This window comes from Zea mays, chromosome 8 (assembly GCF_902167145.1).
Source record: "Zea mays cultivar B73 chromosome 8, Zm-B73-REFERENCE-NAM-5.0, whole genome shotgun sequence".
NCBI lineage: Eukaryota > Viridiplantae > Streptophyta > Magnoliopsida > Poales > Poaceae > Zea > Zea mays.
Window position 1 is genome coordinate 40,177,821 of NC_050103.1, and position 26,290 is coordinate 40,204,110.

Genomic DNA, 26,290 nt, shown 5'->3' on the forward strand with positions numbered 1-26,290 from the left:
CACGCATAATGGTTACTCTAAAGGCTCCGGACAAAAGAAAGACCGGAGGCACCGGGGGGCAAGCACGATCGGACACCCGATCACGGTCACCTGTCCTGCGTACGCCGGACGATCCGAGTACTAAGGCCGAACAGTCCGAGACAGGCGCAGACAGTCCGACTATGATGGCCGGACGGTCCGCAGATGGTCAGAAGCAGCAACCTCAGACCATCGGACCACAACGTTCCAACACAAGTGTTAGGAAACAAAACACTACTAAGACGTTTGGACGACTCAGTAGAGTCGGCCCTACTTTTGGTCAGTTGCTTGCCAAATATATGAAGAAGGCCGTTCCACACAACCGGCCAATAAAACAAACGAAGTCAAAAGGGCGACCTGTGCGAAAGCAAAAGCCGGCTAAACGGACCCAAAGGGTAGCACAACCAAGATCGCCTTGTCATCCTCCTCCAGGGATAGCATGGTGCGTCCCGTTCTATCCATCACCGATGTGTTGTCCTGCTCATGTGTGGGGTGGTACGGCGATGAATTCGTATTACTGGCCCAATCCGTTTGCTTATTTGGGCTGGGGGGCACGACAAGTTTTTGCCTATTGACAGGTTGATCAGGTAGACATGGCCGAAGAGGAAGCGATCTGAAACGGCCTCTGTGCATTAAAGTCCCATCAAGTATTTATATTATCTGATCGCAAGAGACGATGACTTCCATCGAGCTAAGTCCTTACTTCGGGAACAAAACCTCATGAGGTCAATTGTTTCTGAAATTTTCGCTGATGCTTTTGGTTCGCCAAGCTCCACCAAAAGGCAGGGGGGCATATGTTGGACACCAAAATGAGCGGACGGTCCGGCCCATAGGCCCGGACGGTCCGCGTGTCCCGAGATTAGATTAACTCGGATGTTTATCCTTATCTCGTGCGTGGTTATCCATCTAATCACGTGGGAGTTTGTTGGCTATCTCTTAGGAAAAGGTCCAGACCTCCTCCCCTATAAATATAAAGGGGTACGGCTGATTGAGAACCCCCGAACACATTCCAATCGAACCAATTACCTTACTTACTTTTCCTGCCCTAGAAGTAGATGTAGCATAGTTCTAGTTGTAGCCTTCCGCATATCCACCTCCACCCCTAGTCGACTCTACGTCGTCTAGATCCATCTTGGGTGGCCTGCCGATCCCAAGACGACCCTAGGATCTCACCCCTCCCGGGGGGCAAGATCTAGTTGTCCATCCAAGACCTCTTCCTCGATTTGATCTCTTAATTCCTAGGCGACTCCACGTCGTCTGGGGACGCCCCGGGTGACCTGTCGACCCGGGGCACCTTAAGATCTTTTCCCCCCAGGGGACGAGATCTAGATTCCAGCAAGGAGGAGGAAGACGACCCTGTAGCCAGGTCACGGACCGTCCGGCCCTAGGGCGCGGACCGTCCGGTGTGACGCAGGGAAGACACCGCTCCTGCGCCTAGGTCGCGGACCGTCCGGCCCAAGGTCGCGGACCGTCCGCGCCTGACCAGAGGGCACCGCCGCCGGTTCTTGTTGAGTGTTTGGCGCTCCAAAAAGGCGTCAACATACTTTTTGGCGACTCCGCTGGGGAAAGAGGTTGCAGGTCTACAAAATCAGGCTTACATGGCCGATTCTAAAGATCTCAACAGTGCTTCTCCGAACAGCAACACAAGGCTGACTAATTTATCGGCCGTTGAGCGTGAAAGATTAAAAGATGACATGAAGAAAATAGACGAGGAGGTCCAGCGACAAGCAGATCAGGTGCTCAAGGTGGCGGATAAGTGGTTCCTCTCGCACTTCAGGGTAGATTGCCACCAGAAGGCCGTCCAAGAGAGGGAGATAAACGTCGAGTACATGTCAGCCGTGCTGCAACAGCTCCCCACGATAGGTGATGCCAGGTCAGCCGATGATATTCCATTTATTAAAATTTCTTTCGATAATCGGATTAAAAGTATCACAGAGGATATAGAAAGGATGGCACATGCATTAGGAAAAACGCACATGCCTAGTTTTTTATCACATAAATTAGGCGCCAAAACAATTGCGCCAAACACATCGGCAACAAATGGGTTTCCCCAGCCATATTCTGGTATGCCGATGGACTCATATCCAGGACGACCGTCACCACCATCTTCGCTAAACGGTGAGTCAACTCTGAGCGCGGCCGGACCGTCCGCACACAATAGCGGACCGTCCGGCCCTCCGTCAGACCGTCCGGCACCCTACGCCGGACAGTCCGGAGTTACACAGAGCCCACCACAAGGGTCACATGTGTTGCCTGACGTGACCGGACAGTCCGAGGATAGTACCGGACCGTCCGATCCGCCCGCAGACCGTCCGACTGCGCAGGTCGGACCGTCCGGAGCACCAGAAGTCACCTGTGATCCACCTAGTGCGGAAGGCCGGCATAAATATAACCGGCCACCCAAGCCCCAAGAACCAAAAAAGTCACACGTCCCTGAGCTTGTTTGGCCCGCTAAGGCCAAACCTTCTGTTCGCTCTCACCCGCACTCGACACAAAAGGAAAAAGTTAAGTTCACATTTAATATTACTAAATGTGATAAAATATTTGATGAGTTGCTTAAACATGGTAATATTAAATTGTCACATGTTATTCCTCCGGTTGAACAATTAAAAGGGCACGTTTATTGCAAATGGCATGGCTCCTTTCTCCATAACACCAATGATTGTGTCGTCTTCCGTCGGCAAATACAATCGGCTATAAACGAAGGCCGGTTGAGGTTTCAAAAAGAGGTGAAAATTGACAGACCGTCTGTTCCTGTCACCACATTAGAGCCAACGAGCAAAAATGCCATAATTCGGCCTTGTGCAGCCGATAAAAGTAAAAATAAAAATATCATCATTGGTGATCCTCGCACACCAAATATGTCATGCATAATGGTTACTCTAAAGGCTCCGGACAAAAGAAAGACCGGAGGCACCGGGGGGCAAGCACGATCGGACACCCGATCACGGTCACCTGTCCTGCGTACGCCGGACGATCCGAGTACTAAGGCCGAACAGTCCGAGACAGGCGCAGACAGTCCGGCTATGATGGCCGGACGGTCCGCAGATGGTCAGAAGCAGCAACCTCAGACCATCGGACCACAACGTTCCAACACAAGTGTTAGGAAACAAAACACTACTAAGACGTTTGGACGACTCAGTAGAGTCGACCCTACTTTTGGTCAGTTGCTTGCCAAATATATGAAGAAGGCCGTTCCACACAACCGGCCAATAAAACAAACGAAGTCAAAAGGGCGACCTGTGCGAAAGCAAAAGCCGGCTAAACGGACCCAAAGGGTAGCACAACCAAGATCGCCTTGTCATCCTCCTCCAGGGATAGCATGGTGCGTCCCGTTCTATCCATCGCCGATGTGTTGTCCTGCTCATGTGTGGGGTGGTATGGCGATGAATTCGTATTACTGGCCCAATCCGTTTGCTTATTTGGGCTGGGGGGCACCACAAGTTTTTGCCTATTGACAGGTTGATCAGGTAGATATGGCCGAAGAGGATGCGATCCGAAACGACCTCTGTGCATTAAAGTCCCATCAAGTATTTATATTATCTGATCGCAAGAGACGATGACTTCCATCGAGCTAAGTCCTTACTTCGGGAACAAAACCTCATGAGGTCAATTGTTTCTGAAATTTTCGCTGATGCTTTTGGTTCGCCAAGCTCCACCAAAAGGCAGGGGGCATATGTTGGACACCAAAATGAGCGGACGGTCCGGCCCATAGGCCCGGACGGTCCGCGTGTCCCGAGATTAGATTAACTCGGATGTTTATCCTTATCTCGTGCGTGGTTATCCATCTAATCACGTGGGAGTTTGTTGGCTATCTCTTAGGAAAAGGTCCAGACCTCCTCCCCTATAAATATAAAGGGGTACGGCTGATTGAGAACCCCCGAACACATTCCAATCGAACCAATTACCTTACTTACTTTTCCTGCCCTAGAAGTAGATGTAGCATAGTTCTAGTTGTAGCCTTCCGCATATCCACCTCCACCCCTAGTCGACTCTACGTCGTCTAGATCCGTCTTGGGTGGCCTGCCGATCCCAAGACGACCCTAGGATCTCACCCCTCCCGGGGGGCAAGATCTAGTTGTCCATCCAAGACCTCTTCCTCGATTTGATCTCTTAATTCCTAGGCGACTCCACGTCGTCTGGGGACGCCCCGGGTGACCTGTCGACCCGGGGCACCTTAAGATCTTTTCCCCCCAGGGGACGAGATCTAGATTCCAGCAAGGAGAAGGAAGACGACCCTGTAGCCAGGTCGCGGACCGTCCGGCCCTAGGGCGCGGACCGTCCGGTGTGACGCAGGGAAGACACCGCTCCTGCGCCCAGGTCGCGGACCGTCCGGCCCAAGGTCGCGGACCGTCCGCGCCTGACCAGAGGGCACCGCCGCCGGTTCTTGTTGAGTGTTTGGCGCTCCAAAAAGGCGTCAACAGGCGCCAATTTGTTTGGCGCCGCGCGTAAATGATGTGGCGACCTACGTGGCAGACAGCTCGGCGCCATGGATCTTGGCGCCGAGGTATTAAATACCGGAAGGCCTCTTCTTCCTCCACTTCATTTGTCTCACCCCGCCCGCTGCTCCCTCCCGCCCGCACGCCGCCGCGGCTTGCTCACCGCTCGGCCGGCCCGCCCGCCCTTTCCCGCTTGCCGGCGCCGCCTCTCCCGCTCGCACGCCGTCGCGGCCTGCTCGGGGCTCGGCCGCCCCAGCCGCACGGCCGGCCCGCCCACCCCGGCTGCCCCGCGCGGCCGCTCAGTCGCACGCCCGCCCCGGCTGCTAGCCGCCCCCGCCTTCGGCCTCTCCCACCCCGGCCGCTCGCCCCGGCAGCTCAGCCGCCCGTCCGTCCCAGCTGCTCTCGCCGACCGCCAGCCGTCCCCGCCGCCGGCCACTCCGGCCCGCATGCCGCAGCACCCCTGGCGCGTTGCCCGGCCCGCTGCTCAGCCGCCCTCCTTCCCCCACCACTCCCGCCCGCCGATCTCGCCGCCCGGCCATCACCGGCAACGCCCTCCATCGCCCGGTAACTCGTTCTCCATCCTTTATTTATTTATAATTATGATTGATAAATTGTTAGTAGTTAATAGTTCGTTATTATTGGTAAATTGTTACTCCACCACGGTGGTATTTTGTAGTTAGGTATTAGTTAGTTATTATTTTGTATTAGTTTACAATTATTTATTAGGTACTAGATAGTTTATAGTTAGTCATAGTGGACGGGGTTATCCACTAACCATCACAATTGGTTATTCAACGTTGTCGTATTTCAAATAGATGGACAATTTTTTGGGCATATACCATGGAGGCATCGTTGAACAAGATCGTTATGGAAATGGTGAGTTCGTTGACATGCAACGTGTGGCTGTGATATTTGATGATAGACCTTCCTTTAGTGAGGTTGTTGCTACGGCTAAGGAGAAGATTGGTTGACATGATGTTGACGACATTGACGTTGATGGGGGCTAAACGTAGGTCCTCCACCCAATGTGCAAAGACTTATCATCCCAATTAAGTGTCAGTGAGAGTGGGATAATTATGTTAAATCAGCTATGAAGACACAAAAGCAAGTCATGGAGGTAGTGGTACGCCGTTTGTTAGTTGCCTCTCGCCCTGGAGATGAAAACTATGATCGTGGTGCCGAGGTCGTGCCAACTGTGCATGATGCTCAATCTGCCCCCAATATGATCCCATTAAGTGATCCTATAAATGATTGTGGCACTCATGACCTCTACCTAGATTCTACTGAGGGTATCCCTTTGGCAGGCACCCCCTGCAGTAAGTCTCTTTGCAGCTGGTAATCATTTTCAAGAGTTCCTACTTTGTTCTTTTCATTGCCTCCACTTTATTCTTTCCTCGGTCCTTGTTGCAGGAGACAATCCTGATGTTCTTGTTGATCATACGATCAGAACACATATCCATTGTGGAGATGGAATTATTGCATCCAATAGTCATGAGTTTAGGAATGAAGAGGAGCCTTATGCCTTTGCTATGGTCGCTGATTCAGATGATGACCGTCCGGATGGTGAGCTTACAGAGAGTGATATTGAGATGTTGAAGCTTATTATTCTAGAGCACCGGGATCCAAGTGTTCATGAGTTCAGCGATCTGAAATTATCTCATGAAGCCTTTGCAGAAGGGAGGGATGATGAGTTGCTATATGCTCCTGAGGTGGGTCCTACCATGATGATCGAAAATGGTCAGATTTTCAAGGACCTAAAAGCCTTGAAGATGTGGTTGCAGCATTATGTCGTCTTACGTAAGAGGTCGTATAGGGTTCTTCATTCATACGAGAAGCGTCGTTACACTGTTGTATGCGACAAGGAACAGTGTCCATGGAGGGTCTGTGCAAGGGTACAGAAGATCAACGAGAAGTGGAAGATAACAAAAGTTGTGGGCTCGCACAACTGTGCTGAACATGAGCTAACGACGAAGCATCGTCAGTTGACTTCTACCCTCATTGGGAAACGACTTATGGGAATATTGCAGTCAGAACCAAATATGAAGGTGAGGACAATCATGAGAATTGTGGAGAATGTGTACGATGGATACAAGATTACATATGGTAAAGCGTGGAGGGCTAAGCAGTGTGCTTGGAAGATGATATATGGGAACTGGGAGTCTAAGTACGAGCAGTTGCCTGTTCTTCTCAATGCAATGAAGGCAGCCAATCCAGGCATGCACTATGAGTACATCCCTAAACCAAATACACTGATTAATGGGAGGCAAATATTCTTTCGCGCTTTCTGGTGCTTTCCTCATTGTGTCGAGTCCTTCAGGCATTTTTGTCCTGTATTTTCCATCGATGGCACGTTTCTTCTTGGCAAATACTAGGGCACCCTACTTATTGCCATATCCGTTGATGAAAACAACAAGCTGGTTCCCTTGGCATTTGCAATTGTTGAGAAGGAGAACAAAGACAATTGGGGATGGTTTTTGCGACTGGTCCAGGTACATGTGGTTGGCCCTGGATGGGAGGTTGGTGTAATATTAGATCGGCACCAGGGAATACTCCATGTGGTCTGTGAGCAGATCGATGGGTACCCTCCTTTGCACCACAGATGGTGTACGCGGCACCTCGCTGAGAATCTTCTCTGCAAAGATGGTGTGAAGGATAACTTTGAGCTTTTCCGAGAGACATGTCACTAGCTAGAAGACAAGTTTTTTAGGGAAAGCTAGAGAAGCTCAGAGTTGCAACAAATGCTGAAGGCAGAGACTGGTTGACCGGATTGATGCCAGAGTTGGAGAAATGGACGAGAGCTCATGACTTAGGTGGATGGAGGTATGAGTTCCAGTGTAGTAACATGGCAGAGTCATTCAACAAATTGTTGTTGGGGATTCGTGGTATGCCAGTGACTGCTATAATGTCCTTTAATTTCTACAACCTTGTTGCTTGGTTTAATGATAGACACGCCCATGCAGTGGGACTACATAGTGATGGAGAGAGATGGGCTCCAAAACCAAAGGCTTTTCTTGAGAAGGCAAAGGAAAGGGCCACAACACATACGGTTGATTGTTTTGACTTCCAATCAAGGACTTATGAGGTGTACCTCCAAGCCGGTACAACGTCAGACTGTGAATCACAAGAATCGAGGAAACATGTGGTCGTCCTTAATGAATTGTCATGCATTTGTGGGGCACCTAGGCAATACCACTTTTCATGTTCTCATGTCATTGCAGCAGCTCGTGCTCGCAACTTTGACATAGAGAGGAGGATACCCCCTGAGTTTAATGTTGACAAGCTTGTACTGAATTGGAGTCCCCGGTTTATTTCTTACCGTGACCAGGGAGAGTGGCCTCCATACGATGGTCCAAAGTATGTAGCTGATCCAGGCAGTCGTTGGAACAAGCGTGGATCCAGAAAGAGAAAGAGGCACAAGATGGTTATGGATCAGATACCTGGTAGTAGTAGGCGGGGAAGAAGAACACCATTTCTTACCGACCCTGAATAGTACGAGTGTGGCAAGTGCGGTAGACTTGGTCACAATTCACGCACCTGCAGTTGGCAGATTAGTGGGGTGTGTATTATTCGTAAATTTAATAATTTGGATATTCATTACTAGTATGTATTTTTATTCTATTATATGAAGTATTTATTTTATCCGTGCTAACCCAAATTCGATTTTTTGTAGGATGGCGCAGTTCCACCTCCTCAACCCGTTCTACGACGAGACGCACCGGGCACGTTTTATGGCGGGGGACAGGTACAAATACTTCACTACTGTTGGGACTAGCTTTATATACATATTGATAGTAGTTTGTTGGAACTAAGAAATTGTCTAATATTTTTAGGACCTACCCACGCTACGTTCTAGAACCCATCATGGTTTCTTGGACATGACGTACGATGAGAGGTACACTTCGTACCTCGAGAGAGCTCAACTTGACGTCATCTCGTACCAGATTCGCCAAGGATTGCCCACCTTTGACTCCTCGGCTATCAGCGCACTCATTGATAGGTACTTTGTTGACACATACATTATTTTTTCCGTTGCTTCACCAATGCTCCCTTCCGAAAAAGGTTATTTGTTTAATTTAGGTGGAGGCCAGAGACTCACACCTTCCACCTTCCTTTCGGAGAGATGACAATTACCCTGGAGGATGTACAGAAAATACTGGGATTGCGTGTATCCGGCCACCCAGTCACTGCCTGTTGCGAGTCGATTGGTTGGAGGGACAGAGTTCAGGCATTTCTTGGTAGAGACCTGCCTGCTGATGATGGTGCAGACCGTACTGCCGGGGTACAGATTAGTTGGTTGAGACAGTCCTTCAGAGTGTGTCCACAATATGCTGACGAGGACACCGTTCAGCACTACTGTCGAGCATGGATCCTCCACTTGTTTGGCTGCGTCCTATTCCCATACGCAACAGGGGACTGCGCATTGTGGATGCACATTCCTTGTCTCACCGACTGGGACACAATAGGTCAATTTAGTTGGGGCTCCGCGGTGCTTTCTTTTCTCTACCGCCAGCTTTGTGAGGCGTGTCGACGGACCTCCTCCTCGTCCTCTATTGGAGGTTGTGTGTACCTACTCCAACTCTAGATGTGGTTTTGGATACCGGTCGGACGTCCACAGGCGTTCCCTCCTCGGCCTTGGTTCCATGGTGTTCCTCCTCGTCGACTCCCTACGTACACATACATTTGGGACCAGGTAGCCATCCCATATGGCAGAGCAAAGCGGGCATACTTGGAGTACATCAACGAGCCGGACACACTCTCGACATCCAGCGTAAGTGTTCAACAATTATAAAGCATACTAACAATTTCGTAGCATCCAACGTCTGATCTTCATTTATGCAGGTAATATGGGAGCCATACAACGCACCAGGCCTAAATGATTGGGAATTTAGTGATATGTGCAGAAATGATGACGACTTATATAGGATGAGGTGTCCTCTTATTTGCTTCTGGTGCGTTGAGTGGTACCTTCCATATAGGGTTGCGAGGCAATTTGGAAAGAACCAACATTGGCCGATTCTAGATTTTCCAACCGATGTGGCGTTGCACAAGTAAGTTTGGTTTGTCAAATAAATTAATGGTTTATTATCTTCTATGTACAAATGAGTTATGTGGTTCACGTTCAGGTTTGATCATCGAAAACAAAAGAAGATCACTGACTTCAGAAAACACCACGAGGCCTTCATTTTAGATTGGCAGGATATGGATGATAACAATGACGAAAATGAGGAGCCGCACAACAACAACGACTACAGATAGTACCAGGCTTGGTACCAAGGTGCTACTCAGACAAAGTTAAGGAGCCAGTGGATAGATGTCGATTACGCCGACATCGATTTATCTGAGGATGAAGACACGACGTATGCCCAATCCACTAGAGTTGGTACTCAAGTCGAGACTGCACCGATCTTGGACCGAGTGGTACTGGTTCAAACTTAGCATATTTGTTTTCATTTCGTAATAACATGAAAACTATGTAATCAATGTTGGTTATTTTTTGCAGGGTAACACACTAAAACGCTCAGTACAGGATATTGAGCGGATTAGTCCCAATGTGAGCGACAACGTCATACGTACCTTCTTGGATGTAAGTTTCTTAACTTCATTCATAGTCAATTATCTTACACTTATGATCTTTAACATGCTATTGGACCACAGCGGTTGTCAACACGACTGAGTAGAGCGGCCGCTCGTTGTGGTTGTAGGACCGCCGCACCATAAGATGTCCATGTTCCGTCCTTTGTTGTGCCGGGGGAGGGTACCTCAACACACCAAGTTGTGACCCCGGCATTTGACGATACTCCAGACGAGATTGGTCCTTCCCAGTTTCAGGATGCTCCGCCAACACAGCCTTCGCAGCCACAGTAACGCAGACAGCACCGCTCGCCGGACCGGTACACTCCAGGCACCGCTGCTCTTGGTAGGGGTAAGAGTAGGAGGCGTTGACGATTCAAATGAACTTGTGTAATTATTTATGTTATGGACATGTATGAATTGGATGGAACTATGTGACTATGGACTGTTATGGACTATTATGGACTTGTATGAATTTGTATGGACTGTTATGGACTATTATGGACTTGTATGAATTTATATGGAGTGTTATAGACTGTTTGCTTGATTGAATTTGTTTATGTCAAATATTACTGTTGAGAGTATATAAAAACAGAGGAAACTCTGCCAAAATTTTTAAAAATTTACTTTCAAGACTCTGTGTTCAAAACATAAGAATCTAATGCGAATACATAGCCATTTCAGAAGCATTAATATCCTATACAAGTGAATATGTCATCTAGCATTTTCAGAGCTATAACATAGCCTTTTTAGAAGCATTAATATCCTATGTTGTGAGTATGACATCTAGCCTTTTCAGATCCATTTTATAGCCTTTTCAGGAGCATCAATATGCTACATTGTCGTTATTACAGCTAGCCTTTTCAGAGCCTATACATAGCCTTTTTCAGAATCCATTACACTACCTCTCCTTTCGTACCGCCTTTCGTCTATATATACACGATCCTTTGTACATTTGCTTCATTTTGCAATAGATATATCTTCCGGGTCTTCTAGGGGCAAAGGTGTGGGAAATGAGAGACAAAAGGATGGAGGGAAGTTACCTCTCATCTGTTCGATGGCCCTCTTGGTCCAGATTATTTTGAGGAGGCGGTTTTTAACTTTCCAGTTCAAAGTAAAAGAGATTTCAACAAAGAGGTTAGACTTAGGTCTTACGATAACAAGAGAGAAGATTGGTCGAAGTGCATGCATGGTGAGGATTGCTTGGTGCAGATGTTTGTCGAGGGGGGATTGATGGAGGCCGGCATTTCTTCAGATGTCCTTATGCATATGTAAATATTCATTCTAATCCTTTGCTCTATATCATTTTATTCTTGAGTAAAACTAACTGTAAACATTTATACAACATTCATTGGTCAAGGGGAATTGTGGGTTCACTCGTTGGGTAGATCATCGTCCGGTTTTTCCGCATGCGGAATACATATCCTACCTACAGAATAGGATATTTGATCTAGAGAGGGAAGTAAGCAACATAAATGAGAAGGAAGGAGGAGACAACAACAATGAAGGTGGTTCACAGGTTCAAATATGCTCAGATCCATATTGTTGTTGCCCTTGTCACAGCACGAATGTTGATCATCCACCTTCTCCACAGAAGCCACAGCAGACAACAACAATGGGAGGATATTGTGGAGAAGGGTCCACACAATTTGGAATGTGAGAGCACTACTAGAAAACTCGTTTGTATCAATTGCTTTAAGTGTGTTGTTTTTCTTTATCAATTGCTTCAAGTCGTCTTAATCAATTGCTTGTAGTGCACAATTTGAATATATAATAAGTAGTTCATAACTAAAAAATTGTTCGATGGTAAATAATACATAATAATAAGTTTATTACTACATAACATCATATAAGCACCTAAACTACTGCATGCAATGAGGCCATTTGCCCTTGCGAAAAGCATCAGGGTTCTCCTCCACTGCGTCCTTTGCACGACGTGCACGCTCAAGCTTCTTCTCCTTCTCCCTGTATTCAACAACACGCCTCATTTCCTGCTCGTCTACCCATTGTTGCTCGGCAGCAAGCTCCTCTCGTCTTTTCTCTATCCTTTCTTTGTCCTCCGCGTCCCACTTCTTAAGATTCTCCAACCACTTTTTGTCTTTCTGTGAGATTTCTGTGTCAATCCACTGCTCAAAATCACAGAGTGGTGGAGGAGTCTACAATACATGCAATGATTAGTATGCAAACACTTAGATTACAAATTGTTAACATACTAAAAAATTATTCTCACCATTAAATTCATCCGGCGCTGAACAATCATTGGCTCAAATGCATAGTTAGCACACATCCAATACTTTTGTCGATACGTGTCATGATCCTCAGACTTGTCAACCTTGCAAGGATTACCACAAAAACACATAGGCACTGGAACACCAGTTGGCAAATGAAGCGGGTCGAAGGCAGTTCCGGTCAATGGACCCTTCCTAAATTTCGATAAGTATTATAAGACTCATAAAAATTAGTTATTACATTTAATACAACGCTTACCTTTGTTTAGCACTTTTACCACGTCTAGAGGTATTAAATTTTAATCCATGGCGCCGACCTCGGCGCCAAGATCCACGACGCCGACCTCTTGCCACGTCACCGCCACGTTGGAGCCACGCAGAACGTTGTACACGCCAAAGTAATTGGCGCCGAGACGTACTAGCTCGGCGCCAATGTCGATGGCGCCGAGCTGAGGGTCTAGTTTTTGAAATGAAACCAGAAAGGCCGTATTTGTGAAAATAAAATCTAAAAAGGACTAAATTACAAAAAAGACGGTGCGAACATATAGAGAAGGCGTGTGTGTGGTAGGGTAGGAAATCTTGTTGAAAATATAGAAAAGGTTTGTAGGGAGGAAATCTTGTTTGTGAACCAATCACGTTATCATAGGTTCAAGTTCTAGAGGTAAGCTTTTTCCTCAAGTTTTATGAGGTCCTTGCTGCTGATTTGTCAGACCCAACCCCTCCAATCATGAGTGCGGACCGGCATATGTAGTTATGCACATGCATGATGCATCTTCGTGAATCGTAATGAACACATTATAATTCTAAAAAGGTAGATTTAAATGGACCAGAAAACATTGACAATTTAGGCCTTCTTCGGTTATTCTAGATCCATGTGAATTGGAATATATTGGGTAGGATCTAGACGAATTTTGACTTGTTATGGATGTAAACCGACACAATCTCACTCAATCCATATGAATTGAGACCGAACCGAACAGGCCCTTAGTGTTTACCACTATCTCAAAAGAAAAAGAATGTCCACAGGAAGGGATATATTTCAGTCCTACACATCGTCCTCCCGCATATCGGTCCTCCGTTTGGCCATCATGGACAGCCGGGCATCCCGCTCGCGCTCAAACTCGCGGTAATCAGTTCGCTGCAGGAATGATTGCTTGTCGAGGTACTGGTTCGAGCTCTTCTTGTAGGCGTCCAGCTCTTCCTCCAAGCCTCGGTTTTCTTCCTTGTACTCTCCCCAGTCTTTCTTCGTCTTGTCCAGGACGCTCAGCTTCTGCTTCTTCCGTATTTGCTCTAGAATGCTATCGACAGCTGATGGGGCGGCACCAGCTGCCTTGGCCTTCTCTATTGCCTCCTTCGAATTAGGATCAACCAATTTCTTGATTTCGATGTCCTTGACAGCAAAGTCCCTTACCTCAGTGATCTGTTGGATCATGTGAAAGTACAAGTTAAGCGTTCTCACATTAAAGCTGACAAACATATTGCAAAACCAGTAGAGTAAGTTTGCCATCTATATCCACAATTATGATGCCAGAGAGTGGCAATATTTCTGTGCTACTATAAGCTTATTGGCGTTTTGAACTTTTCAACAAGTTGCAGTTAAAATGATTTAAATAAAATGAACTTAGATGGCAATAGACATGTGAAAAAGACATTTGGTTACAGATAAGCCGTGCTGTTACATTTTTTCCAATAAATTCTATTATTAAATTATCCAATTATAAAAAAATAAAAGTTTTGTGATACTGACAGTTCAGATTTACCTCCACTTTCCCTCGTCCAGATGCCACAGCAGCGGCATTTTTGGCAGCTGCAAGGGCCTTTGCTGCAAGTTTTTTGGCATCCTCTCTCGTTTCATGTTGTGTCCATTTTAGACCATTTTTTGATCCTTGACTGGAATTACATGCCTTACTTGGTGAGAGGCCTAGAACAGTCATCCAATTCTACAGATATGAATGAATATTCCAAAAGGTGAAGTTAACCTGTCAAAAATCCAACCAGTAGATATTTCACAAAGCAACCTCAATGCTGCTAAGTTCAAAACAAATTTTACTGACATTTGTTGGCTTATTTTTCTTTTCTGTTGCTGTTGAACTGAGCTTCGTCATTGCAGGTTTGGGCATCTTATTAGGAAAGCCACCATTCATCTTCTTCCAAACATCCTCCACACGTGATTTTGCATCTGCGAGGAAAAAAATCAAGCTGGTGTTAAATAAGCTTTTTTATATAATTAAATAATGTGCATTGTGCATAACTGCATAATAAGGATGAAACGTGCATGGCATGTAACACCATGATGTCTAAAGCTAAAAACATGATGCATGTGTAACACCATGATGTCTTATACAAGCTCTTGTATGTTAATGCAGAAATAATGTAGATTTCATTTTCCTTCCAGATGTCCCTAAAAATTTTCTATAACATAAAAGAAGCATCAAGCATCACTGTAAAACAATGAAAATCAGATAAATACCTAAACCAATAGTAATGTGGATCCTAATTCACAACATCTAGTGAAAAGAACAAAAGTCACCAAGAGGCCAGTGTGCCGAGCTTTGCAAGAAGCACCATCATGAACAGAAACACATTGCAGTACGGGTATGGTCCATAGCCTATATATACACGTCAAAAATTTGATGACCCGAATATAAAAAACCTTGTTTCTGATTCATGTACAAAAACACAGTGTTATTTTGGAACAAAGATGAGCACTTCAAAGCCTGGATGAGCAAACAGCATACATACCAACATTATGAGACTCTTGGTGTGAGCTACTGGTATTTGCAGAAGCAGGAAATGTTTTACATGCAACCCCTTTTGACCCTAGATCAAGACGCATAACAGAAAATTACATTCAAACACTCTGGATATGCACATGCATGATGCATCTTCCTGAATAGTGAACATGAACAAACATATGTTTTGCACTTAATAAAATATTAAAAAAGAGAACAATAAGAATGACCCAGAAACAATATGAATCACTCCAGTCCAACACTGTTGCCTCATTTTCACGAGTAGCAAAATTGCACTATACAAAGGTGTCAGGGCCCAAGAGGGCCACTACAGTGACGGTGGTACTGTAGCACGCACTTAGGTTGGTTAGATAAAGATAAAGCTAGTTTAGAATAAAATTAGAATTAGATATAAGATTAGATCTAGTGTTTAGAGATCAAGTAACCCTCTCTATATAAGGAGAGGGATTGTATCAATTGAAGATAAGCAAGAGATTAAAAAGAAATCCCTTCTCTCTTGCCGGACGTGGGGAAATCCCTGCGGCCGGCCTCCCAGCGCCCCTAAACCTAGCCGTTACCCTCAAACCCCTCGCAGGTCACCCATTGAACGGTACCGCGAGTACTGTAGCACTGTCCAGCGCTGGTGCTACTCATCCATGTGAACAGTGCCACGCTTCCCCAGCCAACAGCCTGGCGACAAGTGTCGGGGTCCTAGTCCTAGACCCCAAACTTACCGCTCGTACTACCTCCGTAACCCTAGATTGATAACAAAAGGTCACCACGCTCAAGTAGCTTGGAGGTCAAAACTGATTCTACTGGAAGTTATCTGATCAAATCTTTTAATTGGTTTTTTATTCTAAGGGGCTGTTTGGTTTCTAGGGACTAATGTTTAGTCCCTTCATTTTATTCCATTTTAGTCTATAAATTGCCAAATATAGAAACTAAAATATATTTTTAGTTTCTATATTTAGCAATTTTGGAACTAAAATAGAATAAAATGTAGGGACTAAAAATTAGTCCCTAGAAACCAAACACCCCCTAAATAGGGAGTTGTGTTGTTTCTTATTCTTGTGCTGGCTACACAAATGGTTTACTCTCTCCATCTGTGAGAAAGGAATGGTGAAGTTAACAGGACTAAGTGCTAAAAGGTCAGAACCCTTACAAACATGTTCTCGAGGGACAAAACAAAAAATGAACTGCATGTTCCAACATAACCATCTTGCAATGCATCCCACAAACCCAGGGGCCTGTTTATGCATTTCAGGCTGTTATCTCATCCTAATTAAGCGCCTTGCATAAATTAGTCATCGTATCTGAAGAGGTAAAACTGCAGACTTGTCCTATCAACAATCCTCTTTGTCCCGGAGCGGTGGAGCTGAAGCATGAAAAGGAGTACTTTCACATCCATGGTAGGACAAACTGTAGGTACGCTGTTAACAATCTAATGGCAAGGTTTGACCATATGCATTATCTAATCCTAATGCAGCCACTGTACAAGGGAAAGCAAGTAACGAACAGTAATCTTATCAGGAGCCGTACAGGACTGCGATACCCAGCACACACATACATGTTACAAATTACAGAGAGGAAGATCCCTGCACTCAAGGTGGAATTGGACGCGCAAATCCCACAAGGAGCGCACCAACTAACTTGTCATCTCCCTTTCCATTTTTTTTACCTGCGAGGAACTGCAATTCCATGGATTCAACCAAGCAAAAGCATTCCATGCATCCAATATTTGTTTGGGGATTAGTACCTGAGGCTCCCACGTCGCCTATAGAGCTAGTTGACGCCATCTCCGAATCAATCCCTCGCCTCCCCGGCGGTTGTTGCTTCGGCTCCGCTCGGGACTCGGCCGGCGGAAGCGGAGGTGTCGCCGCAGCAAGACAGAGAAAGAGAGAGGAGAGGATAAACGAACTGGGGCACAAAAGTTACGAGGCCCAAACCAACCTCCGGGGGAACACAAAAGGGATTAGAAAATGAAGCGCATGCGGCCCAACTCTCATCACAGGAGGCCCATATGTGCCGTCCGATCCAAATCCTTTTGGATCCAGTGGGAGAGAGCACCCGACCCGAGCTATAAAAGAATCATCTCTCCCCTCTTGAACCCTAGCCTCCGCCCATACACACACAGCCCCATCCCGCCGCCGCAGGCGAGAACCAGCGCCACCTTAGGTTAGGGCGGCCGCCGCCGGAGAAGTGCGCGGTTGCCAAGATGCAGATCTTCGTGAAGACCCTGACGGGGAAGACCATCACGCTGGAGGTGGAGTCCTCGGACACCATCGACAACGTGAAGGCCAAGATCCAGGACAAGGAGGGCATCCCGCCGGACCAGCAGCGCCTCATCTTCGCCGGCAAACAGCTCGAGGATGGCCGCACCCTCGCCGACTACAACATCCAGAAGGAGTCGACGCTGCACCTGGTGCTCCGCCTCAGGGGAGGCGCCAAGAAGCGCAAGAAGAAGACGTACACCAAGCCCAAGAAGATCAAGCACAAGCACAAGAAGGTGAAGCTGGCCGTGCTCCAGTTCTACAAGGTTGACGACGCCACCGGCAAGGTCACCCGCCTCCGCAAGGAGTGCCCCAACGCCGAGTGCGGCGCGGGGGTCTTCATGGCCAACCACTTCGACCGCCACTACTGCGGTAAGTGTGGCCTCACCTACGTCTACAACCAGCAGGCGTAGGATGCCCCTCCTTTCTGTCGGGAAGGAAAATGGGAAGTCTTGCTAGGTGATAATCCTTTTTGCTTTGTTTTGTTTTGTTGCAATGGTAGTAGTTTCTTGGAACAGAACACCTGTATCTCTTTTGGCGACGCGTAGTTTGGGTTTAATTATATCATGTTGTTATGGGTCCTGTCAAGCACTGTTGAATTCGAATGGTTTTTGAATTAATCTTGTACTATGTTTTTATGATGCCATTCTCGGCCCCTGAATTAATTTGCGAATTACTGTGTGCAATCGATCGGATACATGTCGCTATTCGTTTTGTTTAGCATGTGATGACTCGTATCGTCGTATGCTTGCAAAACGGTGCTGCTTCTGGTTACTATCATGTCTTTTGTTTAAATAGTGTATGCCGCGCGCCGCGATGTCAAAATCGTCTGTGAGATCTTAAATTGTACATAAGTATTATGTCTGAATTAAGAACCAGGTGCACAATTTTTTTTAGAGGTCTAAGGCAATAACATAAAAGTCAAGAGCACATAAGCGTTTGGTAGCATCAGCAATATTTATCATGAGGACTAAAGTCATGGATATGAGTTCGAAAATGACCAAGTGGGTGACCTTTAAAATAACATTTGGAACGAAAAACATTAATATGTACGAAACATAGTTCGTCAGTGAGTGAATCTCTACTTAGTAAGGGGCAAAGTATAAATGAATCTAATGGTCTCAAGTGAACCCCCTCCCAAAAAAAAATGCCTTTGCGTTTGTCACATCTGAAGCAACATTACACACTCAGTAAAGTTAAAAACTAAAATAGGAACTCAATAGCTAGAAGTTGATATCCAAACAGTGCCCCCCCTATCTTCTGGTAAACGAAATCAGATGCGTTCAGAACCTTGTTCAAAAGTTAGCAGGATGGATTCTGAACCAGGATGGATTCTGAACCGGTTTTTTTTTGTTAGGAAGTACTATTTTCAAATGTTCTGCATTTGTCCGCATCCATGCAAGTGGAACATACACGACTATCAAAAAATAAAAAAAATAAAAAAAATACTTGATGAATGAAACACTCACCGGTGTCTTCCGACCTCCTGGTCTGATATGATGAGCGGAGGATGCCTAAGGAAAAACACGTGTAACTGCGCCGAATGTGAAGAATCAAAAACACGAAAAGGAATCCAGGGCAATGGAAGAGGGGAAGTTCGGGGAATGGAAAACCCTCGCCGAAGAACTTATCTGTATCTCCTTTTTATTTTCTGTTTTCTGGAAAGCACCGACAGCTTGTAGATTCTTTTATTTTCTTGTTGGGTTCTCGAAAGCACGGGAACTGGTACCTTTTTTTACCTTTTGGTAACGGATTTCTTCTACCGTGCCGTCGATGTTGTGTTCATATCCGGACAACTAGACCCAAAATCATTAGTCTAGTTGCAACCCCCTCTACGACTAACGTCGGCAGGTTTACCATCTTTTGAGTTTGTTGGATCTTGCTCTCCTGGATAAGTTGATCTAACGGGGGAGGGAAAGCAATGTAGATAAGGTTTTAACTTGAGATGGCAATAGCTCTGTTAATCTAGCCTGGGCACTGTGCGGGGGTATTTATAGGTGTCTGAGTGCCCAGCATCTTGAGTTAAGGACGCTTGTGCCCTCAGGCGCCCAGGTTATCTCCGGAATATTCCATAAAGCAGGGTTACATATTGTAATTACAAGGAAGCCTTTACAAATCAGGCCCGTAATGCGTAGCGGCCACGAAGGGCCTGCCACAATTGACCGGATCACGCGTGGGCCTCTATGATGCACGAGGCCGCGGGATGGGACGACCTCGTCAGAGGCCTTCGTCCTGTGACGCGTGAGACGAAGGGTAGAGTCTGCCAATCGTCTTGTCTCCGTTGGTGCAGCGAGTCTGGCGAAGGCATCGAGCGAAGGGTGGCGTCTTCGCCTTCGCCCCAATATTTGCCCTCCGAGGGACCAGTTCGACTAAGTCATCTGGTGCCGAATGCGTCGCTAGATGGTGGAGACGCTGCTCTCGCTCGAAGTGGTTCCGCGGGGGTTTCTGACATGACCGTTGATTGACGCCGCACTGTTGGATTGCGGGCTTCCTGAAGCGTCGCGCCCTGTGTATAAAAAGGGGTGGGGGCGGCGCGGATTGAAATTTACCTTTCTGCGCGCCGCGAAAACCCTAACCTCTCTTTTTCAACCTGCTCGCTTGCTCGTCTGCCCTCCTTGCTCCTGTTCGCCGGAGAACTGGCCCGCGTGAAGCAGACCGCGCGCCGCCGCCGACGGTACGTAGCCATGTCGTCTTCCTCCTCGTCTGCTGCGACCACGCCGACTGCCGAAGCGTCTTCCGAGGATCTCTCGGGCACTGTGGCGGCGGCGGAATTACGACTGGGTGATACAGTGGAATTCAGTGTTTCGCGGATGTCGTTGGTCCGCGTGCAAGATATGCAACAGTTGGGGTATTTTGGCGGCGGGGTTGGGCGCGTCCCGGGGGCAGAGGAGGTTCCCGAGCCCGAGGGCGAATTGGTTGTTTTGAGGCATTTTTCATCGCCGGCCTTCGTCTGCCCGCGCATCGTTTTGTGTCGGAGGTTCTGCAGAAGTTCGAAGTCCAGGTTCATCAGCTGACACCGAACGCCGTGGTGGTGTTGGCGAAGTATGTCTGGGCAACGACGTCGTATGGCGGTCAGCCTTCGGTGGAGGTCTTCGCCAAGCAATATTGTCTGCACTGGCAGAAGAGAAAAATTGGACATAAGATCGCGCAATTCGGATCGTGCACTTTCACGCCGAAGTCCGGGAAGACTTCGATGGAAGTTGTGGAGCTGGTCCCCTGTGCTCGAAATAAGTGGGGCAACTGGTGGGACTACTGGTTCTATGTTTCGGAGGCTGAAGTCGAAGATCACCCAGGGCTCCCTGCCGCCATTATGTGTTCTCATTATTATATGGCGTACTCGCCATTTGAAGTGGCGGAGGATGATGAATGAAAGGGCCCTTCGGATCGCTGCCCGCACGAGTAGTGGACGCGATCTAGTTGAGGAATTCATAGGGTATGGGGTGTGGCCCTTGGCGCATGGATGGGCGCTGGGCGAAGTATGCCCTCGCGAGATGCCCTCCCTGGGTGGACGGAAGGTGCGAATTCCGCTTTTTGCTTTGGATGTGCGAGGGTGGGATCCTGCCACGGTTGTGCGTGAGGCGGAGGATGGGGCGGTGAGAATTGTTGGGCGCTATGTGCCGAAGACGGAGGCCCAGCGAAGTTGGGATATACGTGGATCCAACGACCGCCTGAATAGGGTCTTCGAGTTGAATGGTTTGCCATATGGCGGTTATCCCAGGGAAGACGTCGTCGACCGCTGCGGGAAAAAACCAGCGGCTGTGACTGAAGACGACCCCGCGCCGGAGGCCGCCCCAGCCACTAAAAAGAGGAAGCTAGGTACTGCGGTGGGAGAACTGGGGGTCTCCGATAGCTTTGCTATGGAGTTGATGGGGACATGCGCGGCCCCCGGGGGAAGAATGTCTTCGCCCGAGCTCCGGGAGTCTTCGGCGCGGATGCTGGAGGTTACTGGGGTCGATGGCCCAAGAACGTTCCTATCCCCCGCGCGGCTGGCGAAGACTTCTTTACGTCTCGCATGGCTCGTGACTTGAGAGTGTTTCCTTACGGACGGAATATTGCTGCTGTTGTGTCGACAGTGATGAACAAGGATCGCCAGGATGCTGCGCTGAAGCGCCGGGCGGTCATCAGGCTCCCGATGCTAGGCGTGAAGCGAAGAGGGCGCGGGGGAGTGCGAAGGCTACCGTCCCCGGCGGTAGCCAGCCGACGCTGGCTGCGAAGCCGGCCGCCCCTGGGTCCAGCAAGGTGCCGGAGAGCGCGAAGGCGGTCGGCGCCGTCGGAACCAAGTCTGCCCCGGACGGAGCTGTGAAGGTCCGGGAACTGCCTTCGCCGGGGAAACGCGTTGCCGACTTCGGCACAAATATTAGCGTGGACGACTATCTCGTTGGTAAGCATTTTTTTGACCGGTGATACGTTGCAGGGTCGGGCGAGGGGCAACTTGTTGTTGTCCCGCCTGCGGTGGCAACCACGGCGTCTACCGCGGTGCTTGGGGTGAAGGGTGGCGCTTTTAGCGCTGGCGGCAAGATTTCGGCGGCCACTGCCGTCAAGGACGAAGCGGGCACTGTGTCCCGCCGGCTAAGGGAGGCGTCACAGCAGGTGGCGCAACAGCTGAGTCAAGTAAGTTGAGCTGGACTTCGGTGTGTGCCGCTTTCATGGTGATTGTGGTCTCATGTGTGTCTGTTAGGCGGTCGACTTCGCCGACCGCGTGGCGTCGGGTGCCCTTACTGCAGACGTGGCTGCCGAAGTCGAGAGACTTCGGGCGCAGCACGCAGACGCCGTCCGGGAGAAGTCGGCTGTGGAGAGCAAAAGCCGCAGGCTGGTGGAGAAGGTGGCCGCCCTGGAGGGCGAGAGGACGGACCTCCGGCGCCAGCTGGTGGAGGAAAGGAGGGAGGCCAACCAGGCCATCGCCAAGGCGCAGGCGGAGGCCAAATTGGCGTGGGCGGAGGGGAGTCTCGCCAGCCAGCGCGCCGAGGAATGGGAGGTGCGGTTCAACACTCTACAGGCCCGCATGGAGAGGGCCGAGGCCTCTACGCGCTCGGAAGTTGAGCGGACGCGCAAACAGCTCGTGGACTCATACCGCGAGCTGGGTGCGCGGACTGCTGACTTCGAGGTGCCCGACCGAGAGGCGGGCCTTCGCTTCCTCGAGTGGCTGCAAGAGGAATTGCTGGCACTCCCGACCATCGTGGAGGGCTTTATGTCCTTTGCCTCCCTCGTCACCTGCGAAGGGGCCATGAATGCGCTGTCCCGCGAGGGGTGCAGTCACTATGAGGGCTTCGACCGATCCGATGAAGACTTTGGGCGCGAGATTTTTAAGGTCGAAGACCCTGTGGTGAAGGACTCCGCGGGGGCCTTCTTCGACCAGATGTGGGGCCCCCACGGTCGGGAGGCGGTTAGGTAGCGGTCTGACCGGGCGAGGGATCAGGTAAAGTTTGTCTTTTGTTTCGTGTCGTTGAATGTGGGTATACGTAGGTTTGCTGAATCGGTGTGTTGTGTTGTAGATGGCGCGTGCCGAGGACATGGAGGACTTCGGACATCTGAACAGCGCGCAGCCCGAAGCGGAGGTCAACCCGGTGGTGGCCGAGGCTGAGGTCGACCCGGCACCGCCCCCGGAAACCGGTGAAGGCTCCCTCGCTGCCCCTGCGTCTACTGTGTCTGGTGGAGGCTCGTCGCCAGCCACTGTGCCGATGGCGGAGGATCCCCCGAAGGCGGCGACGGAGCTGGCAGCGGAGGATCCCATGGCGACGGCTGGGTCTTCGCAGGTGGCTTAGTGGGTGTGGGGTAGTTAGAGAATTTTGTCTGTGTTACTGAACCTTGGTTGCTGCGCAGGTTCAGGATTTTGGGCCTGCGCACGCAACCGCTACTGCTAATTTTGTGGCGGCTTCGACCGTGGTCGCTGGAAATGAATCGGATGAGTCTACGTTTAAGTTTTCTGAGTTTGATGACTCTGGGATTTCGGTTGTGTGGACGGAAGAGTCTTCGGATGAGGACTTGGATTACTTTGCGGCCTTGGATGTGGCTGCGGCGGAGGCTTCTCCGCGTGTTACGGATGCTGAAGTTTTGCCTGGTCCGAGTGCTGGACGTAGGCGGCGAAGGGCGGTGGCGAAGCGTACAGTGAGTGAAGTGGATGGTGGTCGGCTTCGTGTGGGCAGGGCTGGCAAGCGGGAATTGTTGTCCTCGCCGGTTGGGGCGAGTGTAGGTGAGGGAGAGTTGCGAAGTCTTTTTGAGGGTGAGGAGCTGAGGATAATGCTGTTTAACTATAGGGAGATGAGAATCATTCCGAAGGTTGAACCAATGTTAGGTGTGATGCCCTCGCTGTACGTGTGTAACTATAGTTTGTGTGATGAGGTTGTGCGCCTTCGCGCATCTGGCTATGTCCATAGGGGCGTTGCGCACTTGGTCTAACACATTTATTATGTCGGTCCGGCTGCGCTTGTAGTCGGTCTTTGCGCGGACAGTTTCTCGATGTAAACTTTTGCATGGATGTAATGTGCCTTCGATTTTGCGCACTCGTTGTGCTAGTCCGGCTGCACCCTTAGGCGACTTTTGCACGGATAGTCTTTTGAAGAAGACTTCGATTTTGCGCACTTGTTGTGCTAGTCCGGCTGCACCCTTAGGCGACTTTTGCACGGATAGTCTTTTGAGGAAGACTTCGATTTTGCGCACTTGTTGTGCTAGTCCGGCTGCACCCTTAGGCGACTTTTGCACGGATAGTCTTTTGAAGAAGACTTCGAGTTTGCACACTTGTTGTGCTAGTTCGGCTGCACCCTTAGGCGACTTTTGCACGGATAGTCTTTTGAGAAAGACTTCGATTTTGCGCACATGTTGTGCTAGTCCGGCTGCACCCTTAGGCGACTTTTGCACGGATAGTCTTTTGAAGAAGACTTCGAGTTTGTGCACTTGTTGTGCTAGTCCGGCTGCACCCTTAGGCGACTTTTGCATGGATAGTCTTTTGAAGAAGACTTTAATTTTGCGCACTTGTTGTGCTAGTCCGGCTGCACCCTTAGGCGACTTTTGCGCGGAGTGTCGCACGCGAGGGTAGCCAGCGCTGCCCCTCGTGGTGACTTTGTATTGGTCGAATGCCGAAGACCGTCGATGCGGTCTTTTTTCGACGTAGATTTTTGCGGGGGATTTTTCGCGTGTATATTACATGGCTCCGCCTCGTTAAAAACCTCACCCCCCGGGAGGAAAAGAGTGCGGGCCGGAATAAAATTGTTTTGCGAATTACAAGGGCGAGCTGGCCCTGAGGAGTCAAACAAAAAATTTGCGGAGATTATCAATATTCCAAGAATGCTCTAAGTCCTCGCCGGATGGCGTTGTGAGCCTGTACGCGTTGGGGGACGCCTTCGTCTTGACGATGAAAGGGCCCTCCCACTTGGGCTCCAGCTTGCCCCAGGACTCTGTCTGTGCTATCCGGACGAGTACGAGGTCTCCTTCGCTGAATTCCCTCGGGATGACTGTGTGGTCGCGCCATGCTTTTGTTTGAGCTTGGTATTTGTTTAGAGCCTGTAGGGCGAAGACGTGGTCTCCGTCGATGAGGTCCTTCGAAGTGGGCTCGTCCACGTCGGGGATGGCTGACGGGACTGTCCGTGGTGACCCATGTTTTATTTCTTGCGGGGTCATGGCCTCCGATCCATATATAAGGCGGAAAGGGGTGAACCCAGTCGCCCTACACTCAGTCGTGTTCAGTGCCCAGACCGCTTCAGGTAACAGGTCGGCCCACTTGCCCTTTTTGTCGTCGAGGAGCATCTTCTTGACGGCTGTGAAAATTTTGCCATTTGCGCGTTCCACAACTCCGTTGGATTGCGGGTGGTACACTGAGGCGAAGGCAAGCTTGGTCCCAATGGAGAAGCATAAATCCTTGAAGTCTTGGCTGTCAAATTGCTTGCCATTGTCAACTGTGAGTTCGGACGGGACTCCGAAGCGGCAAACAATGTTTTGCCAGAAGAATTTCTGGGCAGTCTTCGATGTTATTGTGGATACAGTTCTCGCCTCGATCCATTTGGTAAAATACTCGACAGCGACGAAGGTGAACTTGAGGTTCCCCTGGGCCGTGGGCAGGGGCCCGACAATGTCCAGGCCCCAGCGCTGAAGAGGCTATGTGTGGGCGATTAGCTTCGTGAATTGCGAAGGGCTTCCCGAGCGTGGAGAAAATTTCTGGCAGGCTTCGCAAGACCTTGTGACCCGATTTGCGGCGCAGATCATGGCGGGCCAGTAGAAACCTTGACGGATTACCTTTGCGGCTAGGGCCCTAGGCCCTGCGTGAGAGCCGCAAGTCCCGCTGTGGACTTCGCGCAGGATTTGAACGCCTTCGGTCTCGATGACACATTTAAGCATGGGTTGACTGACCCCCTTCTTGTAAAGCTGGCCTTCAATTAGTGCGAAGTCCCGGCTTCGATGTTTGAGGCGCTTGGCCTCATTGATGTCGGTTGGATGATAGTACCACTGCAGGAACAGGGTTATTGGTGCCCGCCAGTCTTCGGTCATGATAAGGTTGACTATGCGGTGGCCCTCGCTGTCATTGGTTATTTGGAGCCCCTCTGGGCTGCAGATGGCTGGCGTGCCGATGACATGGTAGAATACGTCGGAGGGCAGGGCCTCGCCTCTAGCGGCTGCCTTGGCCAATGCGTCGGCCTCCTCATTCTTGGCTCGGTCCACATGCTACAAGGTGAAACCTTTGAATTGCCTCTCGAGACTACGGATAGCCATGAGGTACTGCATAAGTGCAGGGTCCTTCGCTGCGTAGTCTTTCTCGACTTGGCCGTGACTACCTTGGAGTCTGTTCTGATGATGCAGGTGGTGACGCCAAGTGCCCTTAGCTTGCGAAGGCCGAGGATGAAAGCTTCGTATTCTGTTATGTTGTTAGTGCATCTGTCAGACTCCAAAGCAAAGCTGAGGCGTGCTGCGTATCTGTGCTTGACCCCTGTGGGTGAAGTAATGACTGCAGCGGCGCCTGCCTCCGCATGGCACCATGCGCCGTTGCAATGGATTGTCCACACCTTCTCTGCGGACAGGTCTGGCTGTGTTATTGGCCTAGTCCA

The 26,290-nt window shown here is 49.2% G+C and overlaps 2 protein-coding genes across 7 annotated transcripts; one reads left to right on the top strand and one right to left on the bottom strand.

Annotated features, from left to right (window-relative positions):
- Positions 1 to 13,057: 13,057 nt before the first annotated feature.
- On the bottom strand, positions 13,058 to 16,937 carry LOC103635106 (craniofacial development protein 1). Of its 6 annotated transcripts, none has more exons than XM_020542405.3 (6): positions 16,745 to 16,930; positions 16,556 to 16,666; positions 14,999 to 15,076; positions 14,311 to 14,435; positions 14,017 to 14,196; positions 13,058 to 13,676 (listed from the first exon to the last, which is right to left on the bottom strand). In XM_020542405.3, exons 4-6 carry the CDS (start codon positions 14,398 to 14,400, stop codon positions 13,302 to 13,304), a joined length of 645 nt encoding a protein of 214 aa, XP_020397994.1. In that variant the 5' UTR covers positions 14,401 to 14,435; positions 14,999 to 15,076; positions 16,556 to 16,666; positions 16,745 to 16,930; the 3' UTR covers positions 13,058 to 13,301. The 6 variants fall into 6 exon arrangements, with proteins under 6 accessions (XP_020397994.1, XP_020397993.1, XP_008655872.1 ...); XM_020542404.3 differs by having other exon boundaries at positions 16,556 to 16,676; XM_008657650.4 differs by lacking the exon at positions 16,556 to 16,666 and having other exon boundaries at positions 16,745 to 16,936.
- A 180-nt stretch (positions 16,938 to 17,117) lies between these two features.
- On the top strand, positions 17,118 to 17,904 carry LOC101027200 (ubiquitin-40S ribosomal protein S27a-like). The gene has a single exon (NM_001112002.2). It carries the CDS (start codon positions 17,204 to 17,206, stop codon positions 17,669 to 17,671), a length of 468 nt encoding a protein of 155 aa, NP_001105472.2. The 5' UTR covers positions 17,118 to 17,203; the 3' UTR covers positions 17,672 to 17,904.
- Positions 17,905 to 26,290: the final 8,386 nt, after the last annotated feature.

Excerpts from the sequence above, each read along its gene's own strand:
- LOC103635106 (XM_008657650.4), bottom strand. The coding sequence starts at position 16,784 with ATGGCGTCAACTAGCTCTATAGGCGACGTGGGAGCCTCAG. Across the intron at positions 15,077-16,744 it reads AGGCGACGTGGGAGCCTCAG|GGTCAAAAGGGGTTGCATGT; the intron begins GTACTAATCCCC and ends GTCTTGATCTAG. Across the intron at positions 14,197-14,310 it reads AGAAAAATAAGCCAACAAAT|AATTGGATGACTGTTCTAGG; the intron begins GTCAGTAAAATT and ends TCATATCTGTAG.
- LOC101027200 (NM_001112002.2), top strand. The coding sequence starts at position 17,204 with ATGCAGATCTTCGTGAAGACCCTGACGGGGAAGACCATCACGCTGGAG.